This window comes from Hyla sarda, chromosome 10 (genome assembly GCF_029499605.1).
Source record: "Hyla sarda isolate aHylSar1 chromosome 10, aHylSar1.hap1, whole genome shotgun sequence".
NCBI lineage: Eukaryota > Metazoa > Chordata > Amphibia > Anura > Hylidae > Hyla > Hyla sarda.
In genome coordinates this window covers 82,425,160-82,443,109 of record NC_079198.1, presented here as the reverse complement: position 1 = coordinate 82,443,109, position 17,950 = coordinate 82,425,160, and the positions used below count along the sequence as shown (strand labels likewise).

General features: G+C 44.9%; 1 protein-coding gene across 1 annotated transcript in view; it reads right to left on the bottom strand.

The window, feature by feature from the left end:
- Window positions 1-416: 416 nt before the first annotated feature.
- The window catches only part of PPP2R1B (protein phosphatase 2 scaffold subunit Abeta), a 61,382-nt gene continuing 43,848 nt past the window's right edge, over window positions 417-17,950 (bottom strand). The window contains 7 exon segments of the mRNA XM_056543097.1: window positions 417-1,658; window positions 2,735-2,826; window positions 5,126-5,268; window positions 5,370-5,524; window positions 16,160-16,220; window positions 16,871-17,044; window positions 17,344-17,478. Coding sequence (XP_056399072.1) covers window positions 1,642-1,658; window positions 2,735-2,826; window positions 5,126-5,268; window positions 5,370-5,524; window positions 16,160-16,220; window positions 16,871-17,044; window positions 17,344-17,478 — 777 coding nt within the window. The 3' untranslated portion in view covers window positions 417-1,641.

Here is a 17,950-nt window from a genome sequence, read left to right as displayed (position 1 = left end):
GCCTATACATATTATGTGCACATTTATGTTATATGAAATACAGTGCCCGTACTCCTCTTCTCCTGGTGCTGGAGACGCACTGCTTCTGCTTTCACTACAGGCAGAGAGCTCTCTCCCGTTGTCTGTCACCAGCTCAGTGCGCCTGCGCAGTGCTAGAGGCAGGGAGCGAACTCTGTGCCTATAGTGAAAGCAGAAGCAGCGCGTCTCCAGCACCAGGAGAAGAGGAGTACGGGCCCTGTATATCATATAACATAAAGGTGCACATAATATGTATAGGCTCAGTGGAGTCACGCCGGACTGCACATCATGGACATCGGGGGTGGGGACCTGTGTGTCAATCCCACAGTGGTCCCGTGCTCACTTACAGGGGATAGGCGTGGCGGAGGCGGGGCATTACGATCCCCAGCCACGCCTATCCGACAGTTGCTGACCGCACGATAAAACCATTTTCCTGGTGATAAAGAGCAGCCAAAAGTACATCTGCATTACACGTATCATCATCTATACTATCATGGTATTAATGTGGGGGGTATAATTGCGCTTTAACTTCCTGGGTCTCCCCTTCACCCACTTCTAGAATAGCCTCACCTCTGACAAAGCTTAAAGGAGATAAGTTTTTCACCACTGGTTATCTCCTATCCTAAGCCCCAGCGGTCAGACCCCCCACGATCTCCTGTACAGGGCCACGACAGCCCGCGGGAAGGGGGCATGTTGATCACCGCAACGAAGCGGCGGCCGACACACCCCCTCAATACAACTCTATGGCAGAGCCGGAGCGCTGCCTTCGGCAATCTCCGGCTCTGCCATAGAGTTGTATTGAGGGGCGTGTCAGTCGCAGCTTCGTGAGGTGGTCAACACGCGCTCTCTGGCCAGCGAGCCGGGGCCCCCAGCCATCGGACCCCCACGATCTGAAACTTATCCCCTATCCTTAGAATAGGGGATACGTTTTTCACCACTGGACTACCCCTTTAAAGGGGTACTCCGGTGGAAAATTATTAGTTTTTTCTTTTTTTAAATGAACTGATCCTAGAAAGTTTAACAGATTTGTATATTACTTCTATTAAAAAATATTTACCCTTCCAGCACTTTTTAGCAGCTGTATGGTAGAGGAAATTATTTTCTTTTTGAATTTCTTTTCTGTCAGACCACAGTGCTCTCTGCAGACACCTCTGTCCATCTCAGGAACTGTCCAGTGCAGCATAGGTTTGCTATGGGGATTTTCTCCTGCTCTGGACAGTTCCTGATACGGGCATCAGGTGTCAGCAGAGAGTGTACCCCTTTAACTTCTACATCAGTGTCATGTGTTAATCCCACATCTAGCTCTGAACACTGCTCTCTGAAAAGAGTTTCATCAGGTCCCCAACTCAAAAACACCAATAGCCAAGAATATACTGACCCTCACCACGAACAAGTAAGACTCCTTTTGTACTGCAAATAAAAATAATGAGACTGAAAATGTATAAATAACATAGAAAAAAAAGAAGTCTTTTAGAAGAGGCACATATGCAGGGAATGTGGCCTTCCAACAGTAGTTGCCATTTGTCCTGTGAGGTCTTGAAAGGTTGTTCCGCAGAGGTTCAAAACATCATTCTACTACATACTCAACATACAATAAGGGGACGGGTTGTCTGCAACTTCTTCTTATGCCAAGGAAAGGACTGCAGAAAAAAGAATAGATACAATAAAAATCTGTAGTGCAAGTCAGGGCTAAAAGTAATGGTCAAAGAGGGTAAGGCAACAATTAAAGAGGAACAAATACCAACAGAAACAAGGAAAAATTGTTAATCATAAGGAAAGGAGAAGAACTAAAGAAGAAAGTAAATTCAGGAAGACTATCCACCTAATAGTACATCCACCTAAACATGCTAAAAATATTTTGGGTGGGGGTGCTTATCAAAAAGGTAAAGCAGTTGCCCACAGACCCAGTGGGTGCCGCTTTAACAGTCCAGAGGACCTCCAAAAAAGATGGAGAGCTGGAATAAGGCAACGATCAACTGTTCCACCTTTACTCTGATTCTGAAGAATCTCCCAAGTCTTTGTCCTCTACAACACAATGACTACACTATAGCTAATTTTACAGAACAGAATCAAATTATGCCATGTACTGGAGCACAATGTCCTTCTTGTCTTACAGCAAAGTTTTTCCTTGTTACTCATAGTAGAGTTCAGTTTTCAGACGTTCACTAGAATATGGAACATACTGGTTGCTATAGGTAAAACCAACGCATTTTATTTATACTTCATACATGGGGCTAAATGTTTACAAATGCGACTGCCAACTGCTTTGTGAGCTCGCCTTCAATAATATGTACAAGGCAATATTAACTATCAATCTTAAAGCGTAACCGTCAGATCCAACAAAAACATTTTTTTAATATATCAGTCAGTAGCTAATCCTGACCATGTACATCTCATTTTTATGTGTCTAGCACCTTTATTTTTTTATTACACTTTTAGTTTAGCTCACTAGTATGAATTCGGAATATTGGTATAAGTTATCGGCTATGGGCCTGAAAGGTCACAGATTATCGGTATCGGCTCTAAAAAAATCAATATCGGTCGATCCCTACTTTACAACATATAAAAAGTTTTTGTATCTGACAACGCCCATTTAAGTACACAAGTATCAATTTTGAATAAAATATTTCATAAACTGAACATTTAAAATATATGGCAAATGATGAAGTGGCACCCTGTCAGTACATATAACATTAATTCATACAAAACAACTTACCAGTCATGGCTTCCTGGGCAAAATATTTCACATCCATATCTTCATCCTGGCCCAGTTTCTGAAGTACAGCCTTGACATCTGATTGTAATGTACTGCAATGAGCACAGAACATCAAAGTTTGCTTTTTATTTATAGCTAATAATTTTTATGACAGAATTTATATTTATGAATATAAGACTGTTATATATATATATATATATATATATATACACACACACACACACACACACACACACACACACACGTAGAGTTCAGTGATATTTAGTTTAATTAAAACTTTTCAATCTGTGTGCATTTCTTCTAATTACCCATTACTACCTATAAGTCAGGGATGTGTAATAAAAGACAAACTTCAGCATAGGCCAGACATACTTAATTCTTTCAGTGAAGTAAAGAAGAAGAGAACATAGAACAAACTCAATATGACAAAGGTGAGTGCAGGATAACAGTATTAAAATTAATGGGAATCTGCTAGCTCTAAGAGCTGCAAACATTAACTGATATACAGGGCCTTAAAACGTTATTCAAGAAGGGGCTGGGAGCTGACAGGAAGACATCTATGACATCTATCACGCCCCCTCCCGTAGGCTTGAATTGAGGGGCGGAGCGTCACGTCACAAGGGGGCGGAGGCGTGACATCACACGCTGTCGGCCCGGTGGTCGCCGGTGATCAGACCCGGAGCGAACACGCTCCGGGGACTGATTATAAACCGGGTGCCGCGTGCAAGATCACGGGGGTCCCCAGCGGCGGGACTCCCGCGATCAGGCATATTATCCCCTATCCTTTGGATAGGGGATAAGATGTCTAAGCACCGGAGTACCCCTTTAAGCAGCTTTATTCTCCCTTCTTGATACTTGTCTATGAAATATAAAGGCAACTGTATGAGTTTAACAACCACCTCTAACTCCAGGAAAGGTACAGTTTGGTTTTATACCACATCAGCTATCCAGTGGTTGCAAATACAACTGACAGATTCCTTTAACCCCTTAACGATGTCGGATGTAAATGTACGTTCTGGTACGTAAAACACCAGGACATACATTTACGTCCTATACATAACTGCGAGCATCAGAGCGATGCTAGGGTCATGCGCGGCAGGTCCCGGCTGCTGACAGCAGCCAGGGACCCGCCAGTAATGGCGGACGTCCGCGATCGCACGGATGTCTGCCAATAACCCCTCAGATGCAGTGATAAAAAAAATATTTTATATACATTTCTGGTATTGCCGCGTGCGTAAATATCCAAACTATTAAAATAAAATGTTAATGATACCGTACGGTGAATGGCGTGAACGTAAAAAAAAAAAGGCCAAAATAGCTGCTTTGTTATAACATTTTATTCCAAATTTTTTTTTTATAAAAAATTTATTAAAAGTTTTATATAAGCAAATATGGTATCAAAAAGTACAGGTGACCGCACAAAAAATGAGCCCTCATACCACCGCTTATACAGAAAAATGAAAATGTTATAGGCCTTCAAAATAGGGGGATTTTAAATGTACTAATTTGGTAAAACAGTTTGCGATTTTTTTATTAAGCGCAACAGTAATAGAAAAGTATGTTATCATGGGTATCATTTTAATCATATTGACCCAAAGAATAAAGAACACGTCATTTTTACCATAAATTGTATGGAGTGAAAACGAAACTTTCCAAAATTTGCTAAATTGCGGTTTTCTTTTTAATTTCCCCACACAAATAGTATTTTTTTTTGGTTGCAGCATACATTTTATGGTAAAGTGAGTGATTACATTCAGGCATTACATACAGGCATTACAACGGACAACTGGTCACGCAAAAAACAAGCCCTCATACTAGTCTGGATGAAAATATAAAAGTTAAGATTTTTTGAAGGCGAGGAGGAAAAAATGAAAACGTAAAAATAAAATTGGCTGAGTCCTTAAGGCCCAAATGGGCTGAGTCCTTAAGGGGTTAAATAAATTTGCTGGGGTTTCATTGATCGCTCAGCTAGAGGACAGGCCATCTATACGTGATCAGTAAGGTGCCAAAGCCACTGATGATCAGCTGATCCGCAAAGTTGAGGCACCTGCATTACATGGTGAATGGAACTGGAAGCTCAACTCACTTCAGTAGTAGAATTGGAGTATTTTACTGAATTTTGCAATCGTCGCGAGTGAATTACCTTATTAAAACAAAGAACACACAAACAGCTGGCAAGGTGTCGGGAGAAAATATATAGCATTAAATATGCTGCTAAATAATGAAGGTGCGTATTTCACACAAAAGAACTCGCTGGAGGTCCGATGCAATTTTGCAGTGTACTTGCATCAAATTTTCTACGTGTGACCCTACCCTTACAATCATAATTTCACTTGAAGACATCATTCAAGACAATCCTGTATTTTAGGTTTATTCAACAGAAACACATACTTGCTATCCAGGACAGGTCCTATCCTTTGTAGTGATTTGGCTACATTGAAACGAACATTAGCCACCTGATCAGCCGCCATCTTTAATACAATAGGCAGCATCAGTTTAGTGGTGATGTCTTTTCCACATGCTTCAGACAGCGCCTGTAAAGAAAATAGGAGGACTCAAAATACATTTGCACCCACACAACCTGTCTAAATGAAGCAGTAATCCAGTGACAAGATCACTAGTGCAGAATACATACATTAACACAGAACAGAGTTGTCATTCGATGCAGGTAGTTGGGATCATTTGCCATAGCCAGGACCTTCGGGACAATAGTATTTTGGGCCCACTCTGCACCAAACTTTTCCACCAGCTTCATTAAATTGTTTGTGGCTGCTTCTCGGATTGCATAAACTGAAAGGAAATCACATACATGTTTTACCTCTTGTATTAAATAAATAATGTGTAGACTGTGTTCAGCAGTAAAAATCAGTAAAAAATTATAGACGCATCTTTATCCTGTCTTTCCAATTGTTCCAGTGTGCTAATAATGTACTGCTCATTGACGTCTAAGCAATACTTCTAGGTCTTTTACAAGTACATGTATATAGGAATAAACCTAATAAAATTCTATAACAATCTTAAAGTGTGTGGGCTCCAACTCCAAGCCAATAGTAAAGGAAGTGAGGTCTTAAAAATGGTACTTGAAATATGATTTAACAGAAACTGATTATTCTGCATACAAGACTAATTTTCAACCCTATAAAACACGATTGGATTAATTAGAAAATGGACAGGTATTCATTTAGTGGCTTAAAATTTGGCTAAAAAGTGTATAGAAGTACTTGAAGTGGGTTCTCCACTACTTTAAAACTTATTCCCCTGCCCCATGATTTTTCGAATTTGCTTCTGATTGTATTTTTGGGTTTACTTTCAGGACAGCCCTATTGCCAGAGCTTCTGATGTGTTAACATAGGAGACAGACTAGAAGGGACTCACTGTGGCCTAAAACTTGAAGATAAGCAATCACAAAAAAAAAAAAAAAAAAAAAAAAAAAGGGTCCTAGAAAACCGCTTTCACTATTTTGAAAGGGACTGCAAAACTGACTGATTATTATTGGACTCATAGAATAGCCCATTCCCTTGGATTTACCTAAAAACTCTTCTGACCAATTATTGAATTTTATTATATTTACTAAGTAAAGCCAAGACATATGAAAAGATTTTATTGTCCCCTACACCAGGATTCATAAAAATAAAAAATGTCATATAGATTTAAAAGTGACAAACACAAAACAAAGCTTTAACCCCTTCCCGCAGAAACACGTCAATTGACGGCGGATTGAGAAGTTCCTTCGCGCATTCCGCCGTCAATTGATGTCATTCAGTTAACCCGGCGATGCGCGGCATCGCACGGGTTAACTGGCAGAAGTCCCATTGTTTCCAGCAGGGGACAACTTCTGCAACACCCCCCAGAACCATCTGTCGATGGTCCTGGTCAGCGATCACTGTGATTGGACCCTGTGGACCAATCACAGTGAATGAGCTGACTGGGGGGAGGGGGGGGGGGGGTTAAGTTAATTTCCGCTGCTCTTCCCGCCCATAGAAGTCCGGGAACAGCAGGGGAAGATGACACCGACAGCTGCGGCTGGGACTTCGGCACTTACCGGCGTTTTTCAAGTACCGGTGCGGCAGTGGGGACGGGCGGCAGGCTCCCAACAGCTGGAGGCACACGGCGGCTGGTAAGTGGAGGAGGCGGCACTGCGTCGGCATCTGCAGCATCATAGGCAGCAGTGAAGCTCTTCACTGCTGCTTCTGGAAGTTTCAAAACTACAACTCCCTGCATGCCCAGACAGTCCAGGCATGCTGGGAGTTGTAGTTCTGTAACATCTGGCCCTCCAGATGTTGCCGAACTACAACTCCCAGCATGTCTGGGCAGTCTGCGCATGCTGAGAGTTTTAGTTTTGCAACATCTGGAGGGCTACAGTTTGGACACCACTACACAGTGGTCTCCAAACTGTTCTCCTCCAGTTGTTGCATAACTACAATTCTTAGCACGCCCTTCGGCTGTCCTTGCATGCTGGGAGTTGTAGTTTTGCAACAACTGGAGGCACACTGGTTGGGAAACATTGTCTGTTTCCTAACTCAGTGTTTCCCAACCTGTGTGCCTCCAGCTGTTGCAAAACTATATCTCCCAGCATGTACTGAAAAAACGTACATTCTGGGAGTTGTAGTTTTGCCACAGCCGGAGGCGCACGGGTTGGGAAACATTGAGCTAAGTAAACTCAGTGTTTTGCAAACAGTGTGCCTCCAGCTGTTGCATAACTACAACTCCCAGCATGCAAGGACAGCCAAAGGGCATGCTGAGAGTTGTAGTTTTGCCCCCCCCCCCCCCCCCCCCCCCCAATGTGAATGTACAGGGTACATTCACACAGGCTGATTTACAGTAAGTTTCTGGCTGCAAGTTTGAAATGCAGCTAGTTTTCAGCTGTAGCTCAAAACTCACTGTAAGCCTCTGCCTGTGTGAATGTACCCTAAAAACACTACACTACACCAACACATAATAAAGGGTAAAACACTACTACATATACACCCTTACACTGCCCCCCCCCCCCCCCTAATAAAAATGAAAAACTTATTGTAAGGCAGTGTTTCCAAAATGGAGCCTCCAGCTGTTGCAAAAACAACAACTCCCAGCATTTCTGGACAGCCACTTACTGTCCAGGCATGCTGGGAGTTTAGCAACAGCTGGAGGCACTCTGTTTGGCAATTAGTAGGTAGAAGAAATCCCGGCACTCACTGGATATGCTGAATCATAGTAGTTTATTTATCCATATACAAGGTAATGCAAGATAGCGACTCGCATTACCTTGCATATGGATAAATAAACTACTATGATTCAGCATATCCCGTGAGTGCCGGGATTTCTTCTACCTACTATTTGCACCCTTGGTCCACGTGCACCACCACCTATACGAGTGCCGACTCTCTACTACTTTTACTCTGTTTTGCAATCACTGGCGTAGAATACACCTATGTCCACCCCTATGCAATCCCTAATTTAGTCCTCAAATGCGCATGGCGCTCTCTCACTTCAGAGCCCTGTCGTATTTCAAGGAAACAGTTTAGGGCCACACATGGGGTATTTCCGTAATCTGGAGAAATTGCACTACAAATTATGGGGGGCATTTTCTCCTTTTACCCCTTATGAAAAGGAAAAGTTAGGGGCTACACCAGCTTGTTATTGTAAAAAAAAAAAAAAAAAAAATTACACTAACATGCTGGTGTTGCCCCATACTTTTTATTTTCACAAGCAAAAAAAGACCCCCAAAATTTGTAACAATTTCTACGGAAATACCGCATACGTGGGCGTAAAATGCTCTGCGGGCGCACAACAAGGCTCAGGAGTGAGAGCGCACTATGTATATTTGAAGCCTAAATTGGTGATTTGCACAGGGGTGGCTGATTTCACAGCGGCTTTGACATAAACGCAAAAAAAAAAAAAAATATCCACATGTGACCCCATTTTGGAAACTACACCCCTCACGGAACATAACAAGGGGTATAGTGAGCCTTAACACCCCACAGGTGTTTGAAGAATTTTCATTAAAGTTGGATGGGAAAATGAAAAAAATTTATTTATCTAAAATGCTGGTGTTGCCCTAAATTTTTCATTTTCACAAGGGAAAATAGGAAAAAAGCCCCACAAAAATTGTAACCCCATTTCTTCTGAGTAATAAAATACCCCATATGTGGATGTAAAGTGCTCTGCAGGTGCACTACAATGCTCAGAAGAGAGGGAGCGCCATTGGGATTTTGACGAGAGAATGTGTCCGAAATTGAAGACCACGTGTGTTTACAAAGCCCCCATAGTGCCAGAACAATGGACCCCCCCACATGTGACCCCATTTTGGAAACTACACCAGTCACAGAATTTAATAAGGGGTACAGTGAGCATTTACACCCCATAGGTGTCTGACAGATTTTTGGAACCGTGGTCCGTGAAAATGGAAAATTTTGTTTTTCATTTGCACAGCCCACTATTCCAAAGATCTGTCAAACGCCAGTGGGGTGTAAATACTCACTGCACCCTTTATTGAATTCTGTGAGGGGTGTAGTTTCCAAAATGGGGTCACATGTGGGGGGGGGGGGGGGTTGTCCACTGTTCTGGCACCACGGGGGTGCCAAAGCCCCCCCCCCCCCGCTTTGTAAACGCACATGGCCCCTGACTTCCATATCAAACAAATTCACTCTCCGAAAGCTCAATGGCGCTCCTTCCCTTCTGAACATTGAAATGTGCCAGCAGAGCACTTGATGTCAACACATGGGGTATTTCAATCCTCAGAAGAAATGGGGTTACAAATTTCAGGGGTCATTTTCTCCTTTTACCGCTTGTAAAAATGTAAAATTTGAGGGAAAAAGGAGATTTTTTTAACACTTACCGTAAAATCTCTTTCTCGAAGGATCCATTGGGGGACACACACCTTGGGTGTATGCTGCTGTCTCAAGGAGGTGTGACACTATAATAACAAAAAAAAGTCGGCTCCTCCCAGCAGGATATACCCGCCTCCAGGCCCTGAGCTAATCAGTTTTAGTTCCAGAGCAATAGGAGAGGACCGACAGGTCAAAGAAGACCCACTGTCTGAGAACCAGAAGAAAAAAAAATACAACTGAACACACCCTCGTACAGAGAACCAAAGAGAAACCCAAAAGGGCGGGAGCTGTGTCCCCCAATGGATCCTTCGAGAAAGAGATTTTACGGTAAGTGTTAAAAAACCTCCTTTTCTCTATCGGCTCCATTGGGGGACACCGACTGTGGGACGTACCAAAGCCATCCCTTGAGTGGGCAGATAAGCAGTCAGGCAGATGGCCGTTCCACTACCGCCTGCAACACTTTACGGCCAAGACTAGCATCAGCAGATGCAAAGGTATGAACCCTGTAGAACCTTGAGAAAGTGTGCAAAGACGACCAGGTAGCCGCCTTGCAAATCTGCGAGGCCGAGGCTCTGTTCTGGAGAACCCAGGATGCCCCCCAAAAGAATGGGTAGAATGAGCCACAACCCTGAAAGGAGGAATCTTCCCCTTACAGTGATAGACTTCCAAAAAGGCAGACCGAATCCACCGAGAAATGGTGGCCTCGGAAGTAGGTTGTCCGTTACGACGACCTTCCGTGAGGACGAAAAAGGAATCACACTGACGAAACGAAGTAGTAATAGAGAGATAGGATTTAACAGCCCGAACCACATCCAGTTTGTGGAGTAAACGCTCCTTAGGATGAGAAGGAGCAGAACAAAAAGACGGGAGGACAACGTCCTCATTGAGATGAAAAGCCGAAACCACCTTAGGCAAAAAAGGAAGGAAGGATCTGGCCGGAAAATAACCTTGTCCTGGTGGACTACCAGAACGGAGAACGCCAATTCAGACACCCTCCGGATGGAGATGATAGCAACAAGAAACGCCACCTTCCAAGAAAGGAGGCGCAGAGACACCTCTCTAAGGGGCTCAAAGGGTGCACCCTGGAGGGCACTCAGAACCAGGTTCAAATCCCAAGGGGGGAGAGGGTGACCGGTAAGGAGGGACAGCATGCGCCACTCCTTGAAGGAAGGTCCGGACATGAGAATTAGAAGCCAGAGGACGTTGGAAAAGAAAAGGCCGAAAACTGACCCTTAAGGGAACTGAGAGACAACCCCAGTTCCAAACCCGACTGCAAAAGGAGAGAGAAGACGGGGAACCGAGAAAATCACAGGAGACAGGACCTGAGCTTCACACCAGTGAAAATAAGACCGCCAAGTACAGTGGTAGATTTTTGCCGAGGAGGGCTTGCGAGCCCTGAGCATGGTGAGAAAGACTTGGAAAGAGAACCCGCGGGCCCTCAAAACTGCGGTCTCAACCGCCACGCCGTCAAATGCAGCGACTGTAAATTGGGGTGGCAAAGAGGACCCTGTGAGAGCAGGTCCGGAAGTCATCCAGGAGCCTGACTACGTCGGCGTACCACGACCTTCGGGGCCAATCTGGAGCTACCAGAATGGCGGAAACATCCTCCGCTTTGAGCTTCCTCAGAACTCTGGAAAGGAGCGGAAGGAGAGGGAACAGGTAGGGTAGGGCAACCCGCCCAAGGATCACTAGGGTGTCCACGGCTAGAGCCCGAGGGTCCCGGAACTTGGACACAAAAGGAAGGATCTTCCGATTGTGCCGACGCGAAGAGGTCCACGTCTGGAATGCCCTAGAGGTCGCAGACCCCCGGAATGATAAACGCCGAAATGGCCGGAACCTTGCTTTCCGCCCGGATGGGAATCTTTGTCACCTCGGCCATGGCTGCCGAGCTGCGAGAGCCGCCTTGGCGATTTATGTAAGCCACGGCATTGTCCGACTGGACGCAGACAGGACGGGACCAAAGCCGAGACTCCCAAAGAAAAAAACAAGGAAGAATCGCCCGTAGTTCCAATTGGTTTATAGGAAGAAGGGCTTCTCGGGGAGACCAGAATCCCTGAACCGTCCAATCCCCGAACACACCGCCCCAGCCCGACAGACTGGCATCCGTTGTAACTACCTGCCAGTGAAGGGGAAGAATTACCTCAACTGAAGAAGAAAGGGGGGAGCGGAGCCACCAGAGCAGAGACTGACGGATTCTGGAGGGAGAACAATCTTGTGATCGAGGAACAGAGGAGATCTGTCCCATCGAAGGAAGAACCGCCAGGTGAAGAGGGCGGTAATGAAGCTGGGCAAAGGGTACGGCCTCCATGTCCGCCACCATCCGACCCAGGACTTTCAAACAAGTGCGGATGGAAACTGGGACCTGAGCCCTAAGGGAACGGACTCCTGACATAAGAGTCAGATGGTTGACCGGCGGAAGGCAAATTCGGGAAGGCCGTGTTGAAGTAAAGTCCCAAGAAGATCAGAGACTGGGTGGGAGAGAGGACTGACTTGTTCCGGTTGACCATCCACCCGAAGCGATCCAGAGTGTGAAGAGTGACATCCACATTTTCCAGAGACTGGGCTCCGGTGGGAGCCTTGATGAGAAGGTCGTCCAGGTAGGGTATCACCGAGACTCCCCTCGACTGCAACAGGGCCATCACTGGCGCAAGGATCTTGGTAACGACCCGAGGAGCCGTAGCCAGGCAAAAGGGGAGGGCTACGAATTGAAAATGCCCCTCCGGAACCGCAAAGCGGAGATAGCGATGATGGCCTGGAAATCTTGGCACATGGAGGTAGGCATCCTTGATGTCCACCAAAGGAAGAAACTCCCCTTGTTCTAGGGAGGCCACTACCGAACGGAGAAATTCCATTCGGAAGTGGCTGAAGAGAAGATGACGGTTGAGACGCTTGAGGTCTAGGATTGGTCGTACAGAACCGTCCTTCTTGGGGACCACAAGAAGAATGGAATAGGAACGCCGAAAAACTTTCCCCCTGGAGGAAACGGGAACGATAACCCCTTGGGGAAGCAGAGACTGGAGAGCCTCTCGAAATTGCTTCGCCAGAGAAGGAGACCGGGGGGCCCTGGATCGAAAAAAGCGATCCCTCGGTTCTTGAATAGTCTTTATTCCCGGGAACTCTTGTCTGGATGTTTCCATGCAGATTCCAGAATGGTGTCAAAGTCAGCGTGAGAGCTGAACCTTTGAGGTGCTGGCTTAGCATGATGAAAGGATATTTCAGGATTTACGTCCGAAGTTCCTGGGTCCTCTTAAGTGAAAGGTGTCTCTTATGGCTGCGACCAATGAGTTCACCATTTCAACTGTACCAGTTGCCGATTCGGAAACCTCGTCAGTCAGTTCGCCAGGAGAATGCGATGAGTGGAGGCAGTCCTGGAGGGTGCTGACCCTGACCGCGGCTCTGGCGTGGCAGAGCGGCGACTCAAGAGAACGTCCTCTGGAGGAGCGACGTTAGTGACCTGATGACAGAGGGGGGGCGGGACCCATGGGAGGAGCGCCCACGCCTATCTGAAGACTCAATGGAAGAGTCAGAGGAGGCACAGGGCAGACCCCTTCAAGGCGGACGCCACTTCCCGGGAGGTCTCAGCCACCGAACGGGAGACTTGAGTCAAGTCAGCCATATGCTGGGTCAGAGAAGAAACCCAGCCTGGAGGGGCGGCTGAATCCACCGGAACCAAAAGGGCATCCGGGGGTACCAGGGGGAGCAGGCAGAGCAAGTGGGCTCAGTAGAGCCAGGCATCTTAGCATTACAGTGCTACAGACAAAACAAGACACCGACATTCTGGTTATCTGTTGAGAGGGAGGAACAGCTCTGGGCGGACATAATGAGAAAAGAACAGGAACTTTCTCACTCCAGACTGTCCCCTGGCAGCTGCAGGGAGGAGAACTCAGCTCTGTGCAGCTAGAGTAAAAAATGGGCTGGCCAATAGCCAGAAAGGGGCGTGCCTGAGGCAGAGGCACAATCTGATTGGCCCCTATTAAAATTCACGCCCCCGGCACTGATTGGAGGCCGCTTTGTGCCTCTAGGAAGCTCCGACAGCCCAGGGGGCGGAGCTATGAGAGGAGCGAGAAGAAGCCGTAATGGCGCCCGCTCCTTGTCCCGAGCGCACGTCAGCCGCATATGCGCTCGGGGGGAAGTGAGCGGGCGGCCCAAACGCCGGCAGCGGCTGCCGGAGAAAACGAAAGTAAGCCGGCGCTCAGTGCACCCGGCCAGAACGAGCGCAGCGGCTGTCAGCCGCATATGAGGCGCTGCAGTCATAGCCGCACAGTAAACCACACACACACACACAGTGAAGTAGAAAAAACACATTCACACAGTTTAAACATAGAATGTATGCCCCCTAGAATGCCACTGCTCACCCCAGAATAAAAGTCAAGCCCCAGTATAAGCCGGCCTCATAAACCTGAAAAGGTGGGCCAAAAAACTGAGGGTCTCCAGAGGTTGCAAGTCCACACCTAAGGGAGAAAAGGGAAATGTACTTACCTAATGGCGTCTTGTATGAAGTCTTCAGTCAGCTTTTGTCGCCTGCATCACGCCTGGCTGCTATGCGCGAGAGAGGCGAGCAGGGGAATAGGGGGACCCGGACCCATGAGGTACCAACCCAGGCGCTGACCGTTGGCGAGGGGGGTGAACAGCGCATATACGCAATGTCTGTGCACCCTTACTCGCATTGGGGAAACAGGGAACCGGAGTCCCCGAGTCCCCATCTGAAAACAATAAAGAAAAAGGAATAAAAAACTAACAAGTCCCTATACTAGGAAAACCATAAATCAGAAGACCTGGTCTGGAGAATTCCAGCCCATGTCCACCTCCTGCAAGACACTAAGCTAAAACCGATTAGCTCAGGGCCTGGAGGCAGGTATATCCTTCTGGGAGGAGCTGACCTTTTTTTTATTACCATAGTGTCACACCTCCTAGAGGTCTGTGTCGCCCAATGGAGCCGATAGAGAAAGCAGCATTTTAGTGAAAAAAAAATTCATTTACACATCCAACTTTAACGAAAATTTGTGCACATTGAAAATTGAACACCTGTGGGGTATTAAGGCTCACTGTACCCCTTGTTACATTCCTTGAGGGGTGTAGTTTCCAAAATAGTATGCCATGTGAGGTTTTTTTTTTGCTGTCCAGGCACCATAGGGGCTTCCTAAATGGGACATGCCCCCCAAAAATCACCATCAAAATTTGCTTTCCAAAAGCCAAATGTGACTCCTTCTGAGCATTGTAGTTCGCCCACAGTGCCCTTGACGTCCACACATGGGGTATTTCCATACTCAGAAGAGATGGGGTTACAAATTTTTGGGGGCATTTTCTATAATTACCCCTTGTAAAAATGTAAAATTTGGGGGAAAAGCAGCATTTTAGTGAAAAAAAAAAAAATTCATTTACACACACAACTTTAACGAAAAGTCGTCAAACACCTGTGGGGTGTTAAGGCTCACTGTACCCCTTGTAACGTTGCTTGAGAAGTGTAGTTTCCAAAATAGTATGCCATATGTTTTTTTTTTGCTGTCCTAGCATCATAGGTGCTTCCTAAATGTGACATGCCCCCCAAAAACCATTTCAGAAAAACTCTCCAAAATCCCAGTGTCGCTCCTTCCCTTCTGAGCCCGCCAAACACTTTACATACACATGAGGTATTTCCTTACTCGAGAGAAATTGGGTTAAAAATTTTAAGAAGATTTCTCTCCTTTTACCCCTTGTAAAAATTCAAAAACTGGGTTTACAAGAACATGTGAGTGTAAAAAATGAAGATTTTGAATTTTCTCCTTCACTTTTCTGCTATTTCAGTGAAACACCTAAAGGATTAACACACTTACTGAATGTCATTTTGAATACTTTGGGGGTACAGTTTTTATAATGGGGTCATTTATGGGGTATTTCTAATATGAAAGCCCTTCAAATACACTTCAAAACAGAACTGGTCCTTGAAAAATTCTGAATTTAGAAAATTTTGTGAAAAACTGGAAAATTGCTGCTGAACTTTGAAGCCCTCTGATGTCTTCCAAAAGTAAAAACACGTCAACTTTATGATGGAAACAAAGTAGACATATTGTATATGTGAATCAATATATAATTTATTTGGAATGTCTATTTTCCTGATAAGCAGAGAGCTTCAAAGTTAAAAAAAAAATGCAACATTTTCAATTTTTTCATCAAATTTTTGATTTTTTCATCAAGAAATGATGCAAGTATCGATGAAGTTTTACCACTAACATAAAGTAGAATATGTCACGAAAAAACTCTCTCTGAATCAGAATGAAAGCTAAAAGCAGGCCAGAGTTAAATCTGCCACATAAATGGTGCCCTGCTGTGCCAGACATAGGGCTTTATGGGCAGAACTTTGGGCCCTGGTTTATCTATAAAGTTTAATAATTCAGTACAACAGTATAGAAGTGGAAGTCTCCAGCCATTAGAGTTAGAAGCAAATCTCAATTGGCCGCACAGCGTCACAGAAAACTGCCAAAATCAATGCACTTTTGTGGAATCCAAACCAACACAGTGATGTCAACTGTTCCCGCTAGGCCCAATTATGATAAAAGAATTGCTGACTGATTACACAGGCCCCAGGAAGCCAGACTGAGACACAACAACGTTATCTTGGCACGTGCCAGGCACTTACCGTGGTCAACCAGCCAAGCCATACACAGAGAATTCAGCTTTTCATCAAAAAACTCCACACCCTGTGAACACAACATAACTTTTATAGTGTAGAAAAAAAAAAACATGGAAAATACTCATAATAAATAGTCACAATAACTACATTTATAATGAGTGTTTAAAGATATTTCTTTATGCCGCTGAGCACCAAGGATTTCGCACATTGATAGTGTATTAAAGGGGTACTCCACTGGCTAGCGTTCTGAAGTAAATGTTCCAAACGTTGTTTTCGCGCTGCTGGGGTCGGCGACGCCCTTCTAGCCGTCACAGCCACGCCCCTCAATGCAAGTCTATGGGAGGGGACGTGATGGCCGTCACACCCCTCCCATAGACTTGCATTGATGGGGCGTGGCCAGGACGACACGAGGGGCGTGGCCGACCCCAGCAGTGCGAAAACAGCGTTCGGAACATTTACTTCCGAACCCTGGCCAATGGAGTACCCCTTTAATGTTGATCCAATTGCCCGAATATACTGAGGATAAGGGGTGCCAGTCTATATCTACCTGTGTGACTGTACATTTATAATGACTTCCCAATAAGCCAACTAAAAGTGCCATCTATATTTTTAGGCTTTGAAGCCAAAGGCAACCAAATGATTTTTGGCCTGGTGCCCTGTTGATAGATGTAAATTAAAATAACATACAATAGGAAATACATATATATGTATACTTACAAGCTGACCAGCAAGCAGAGGCATATATTCAATGATTGCAAGCCTCACTCTCCACTTGGTATCTTCTGCCAGCTCCACAATAGCTGGGAGCAGTGACTGAGAAAGCTGGCGAATTCCAATCACCTCATTCACACAGTCCAGGTTAGATATAATATTCAGCCTTACTTCAGGACACTGTTGAAAAGAAAATACTTAGGAAGTGTACAATTTCACAAAAAAATCACAAGGGCCATTTATATTGCAGAGAAATTATGGAATTATGAACACTTGCTTCTGTGCTAGTACGGTAAAACATGCTGCAATAACTACAATTATATGTATTCATAGATAGAATAGGGGGAATAGAAGGTCAGCCATTGAAAAGTCCGAAATCTCACGACAGGAGTTGAAGAAAAATGAACATTAGCCGGGTGACAGCCTGCGGTATAACTGTGTATCACTTATGTACAAAAAGAGCAAAATGGAAACCTTACCTCATCTTTCAGCTGCGCCAAGAAAAGAGGTAGAAGGTGCTCAATTGTATTATCCTTGCCTAAAATTGTGGATAATCCCATGATTACAGAAGCCAGAGCGGATTTGACATGTTGATTTGAGTCGGATACCAGTTCCTAAAGTAAGATAAAAAAATATATATAGAAGTAGTAGTGAGTTTTGTGAGATTGATATTTATATTTAAAGTAATATTTTGGGGCATGCATTCCAGCACATGCTGTACGTTTTCCAAATTTTTAACCATATTGCAGCACAAACATCAAGAAAAGAATGAATATTCCTATTTATAAAACAGTCAAGCCTCCACTGCTGGTTCCATGTACTATCAAGAGAGGGGTAAAAGGTTTCTTCAGTAAATTACTGAGAGAGTAGTGGATGCATGGAATAGCCTTCCTGTAGAAGTGGTAGCTGCAAGTACAGTGAAGGAGTTAAAGCATGCATGGGATAAGCATAAGGCTATCCTTCATATAAGATAGGGCCAGGGACTATTGACAGGATTCAGAATACTGTGCAGACTATACAATACAAATGGTTTTATGGATTTTGTGGATGTGGATTTTGGGGAGGTTTATCAAAACCTGTGCCGAG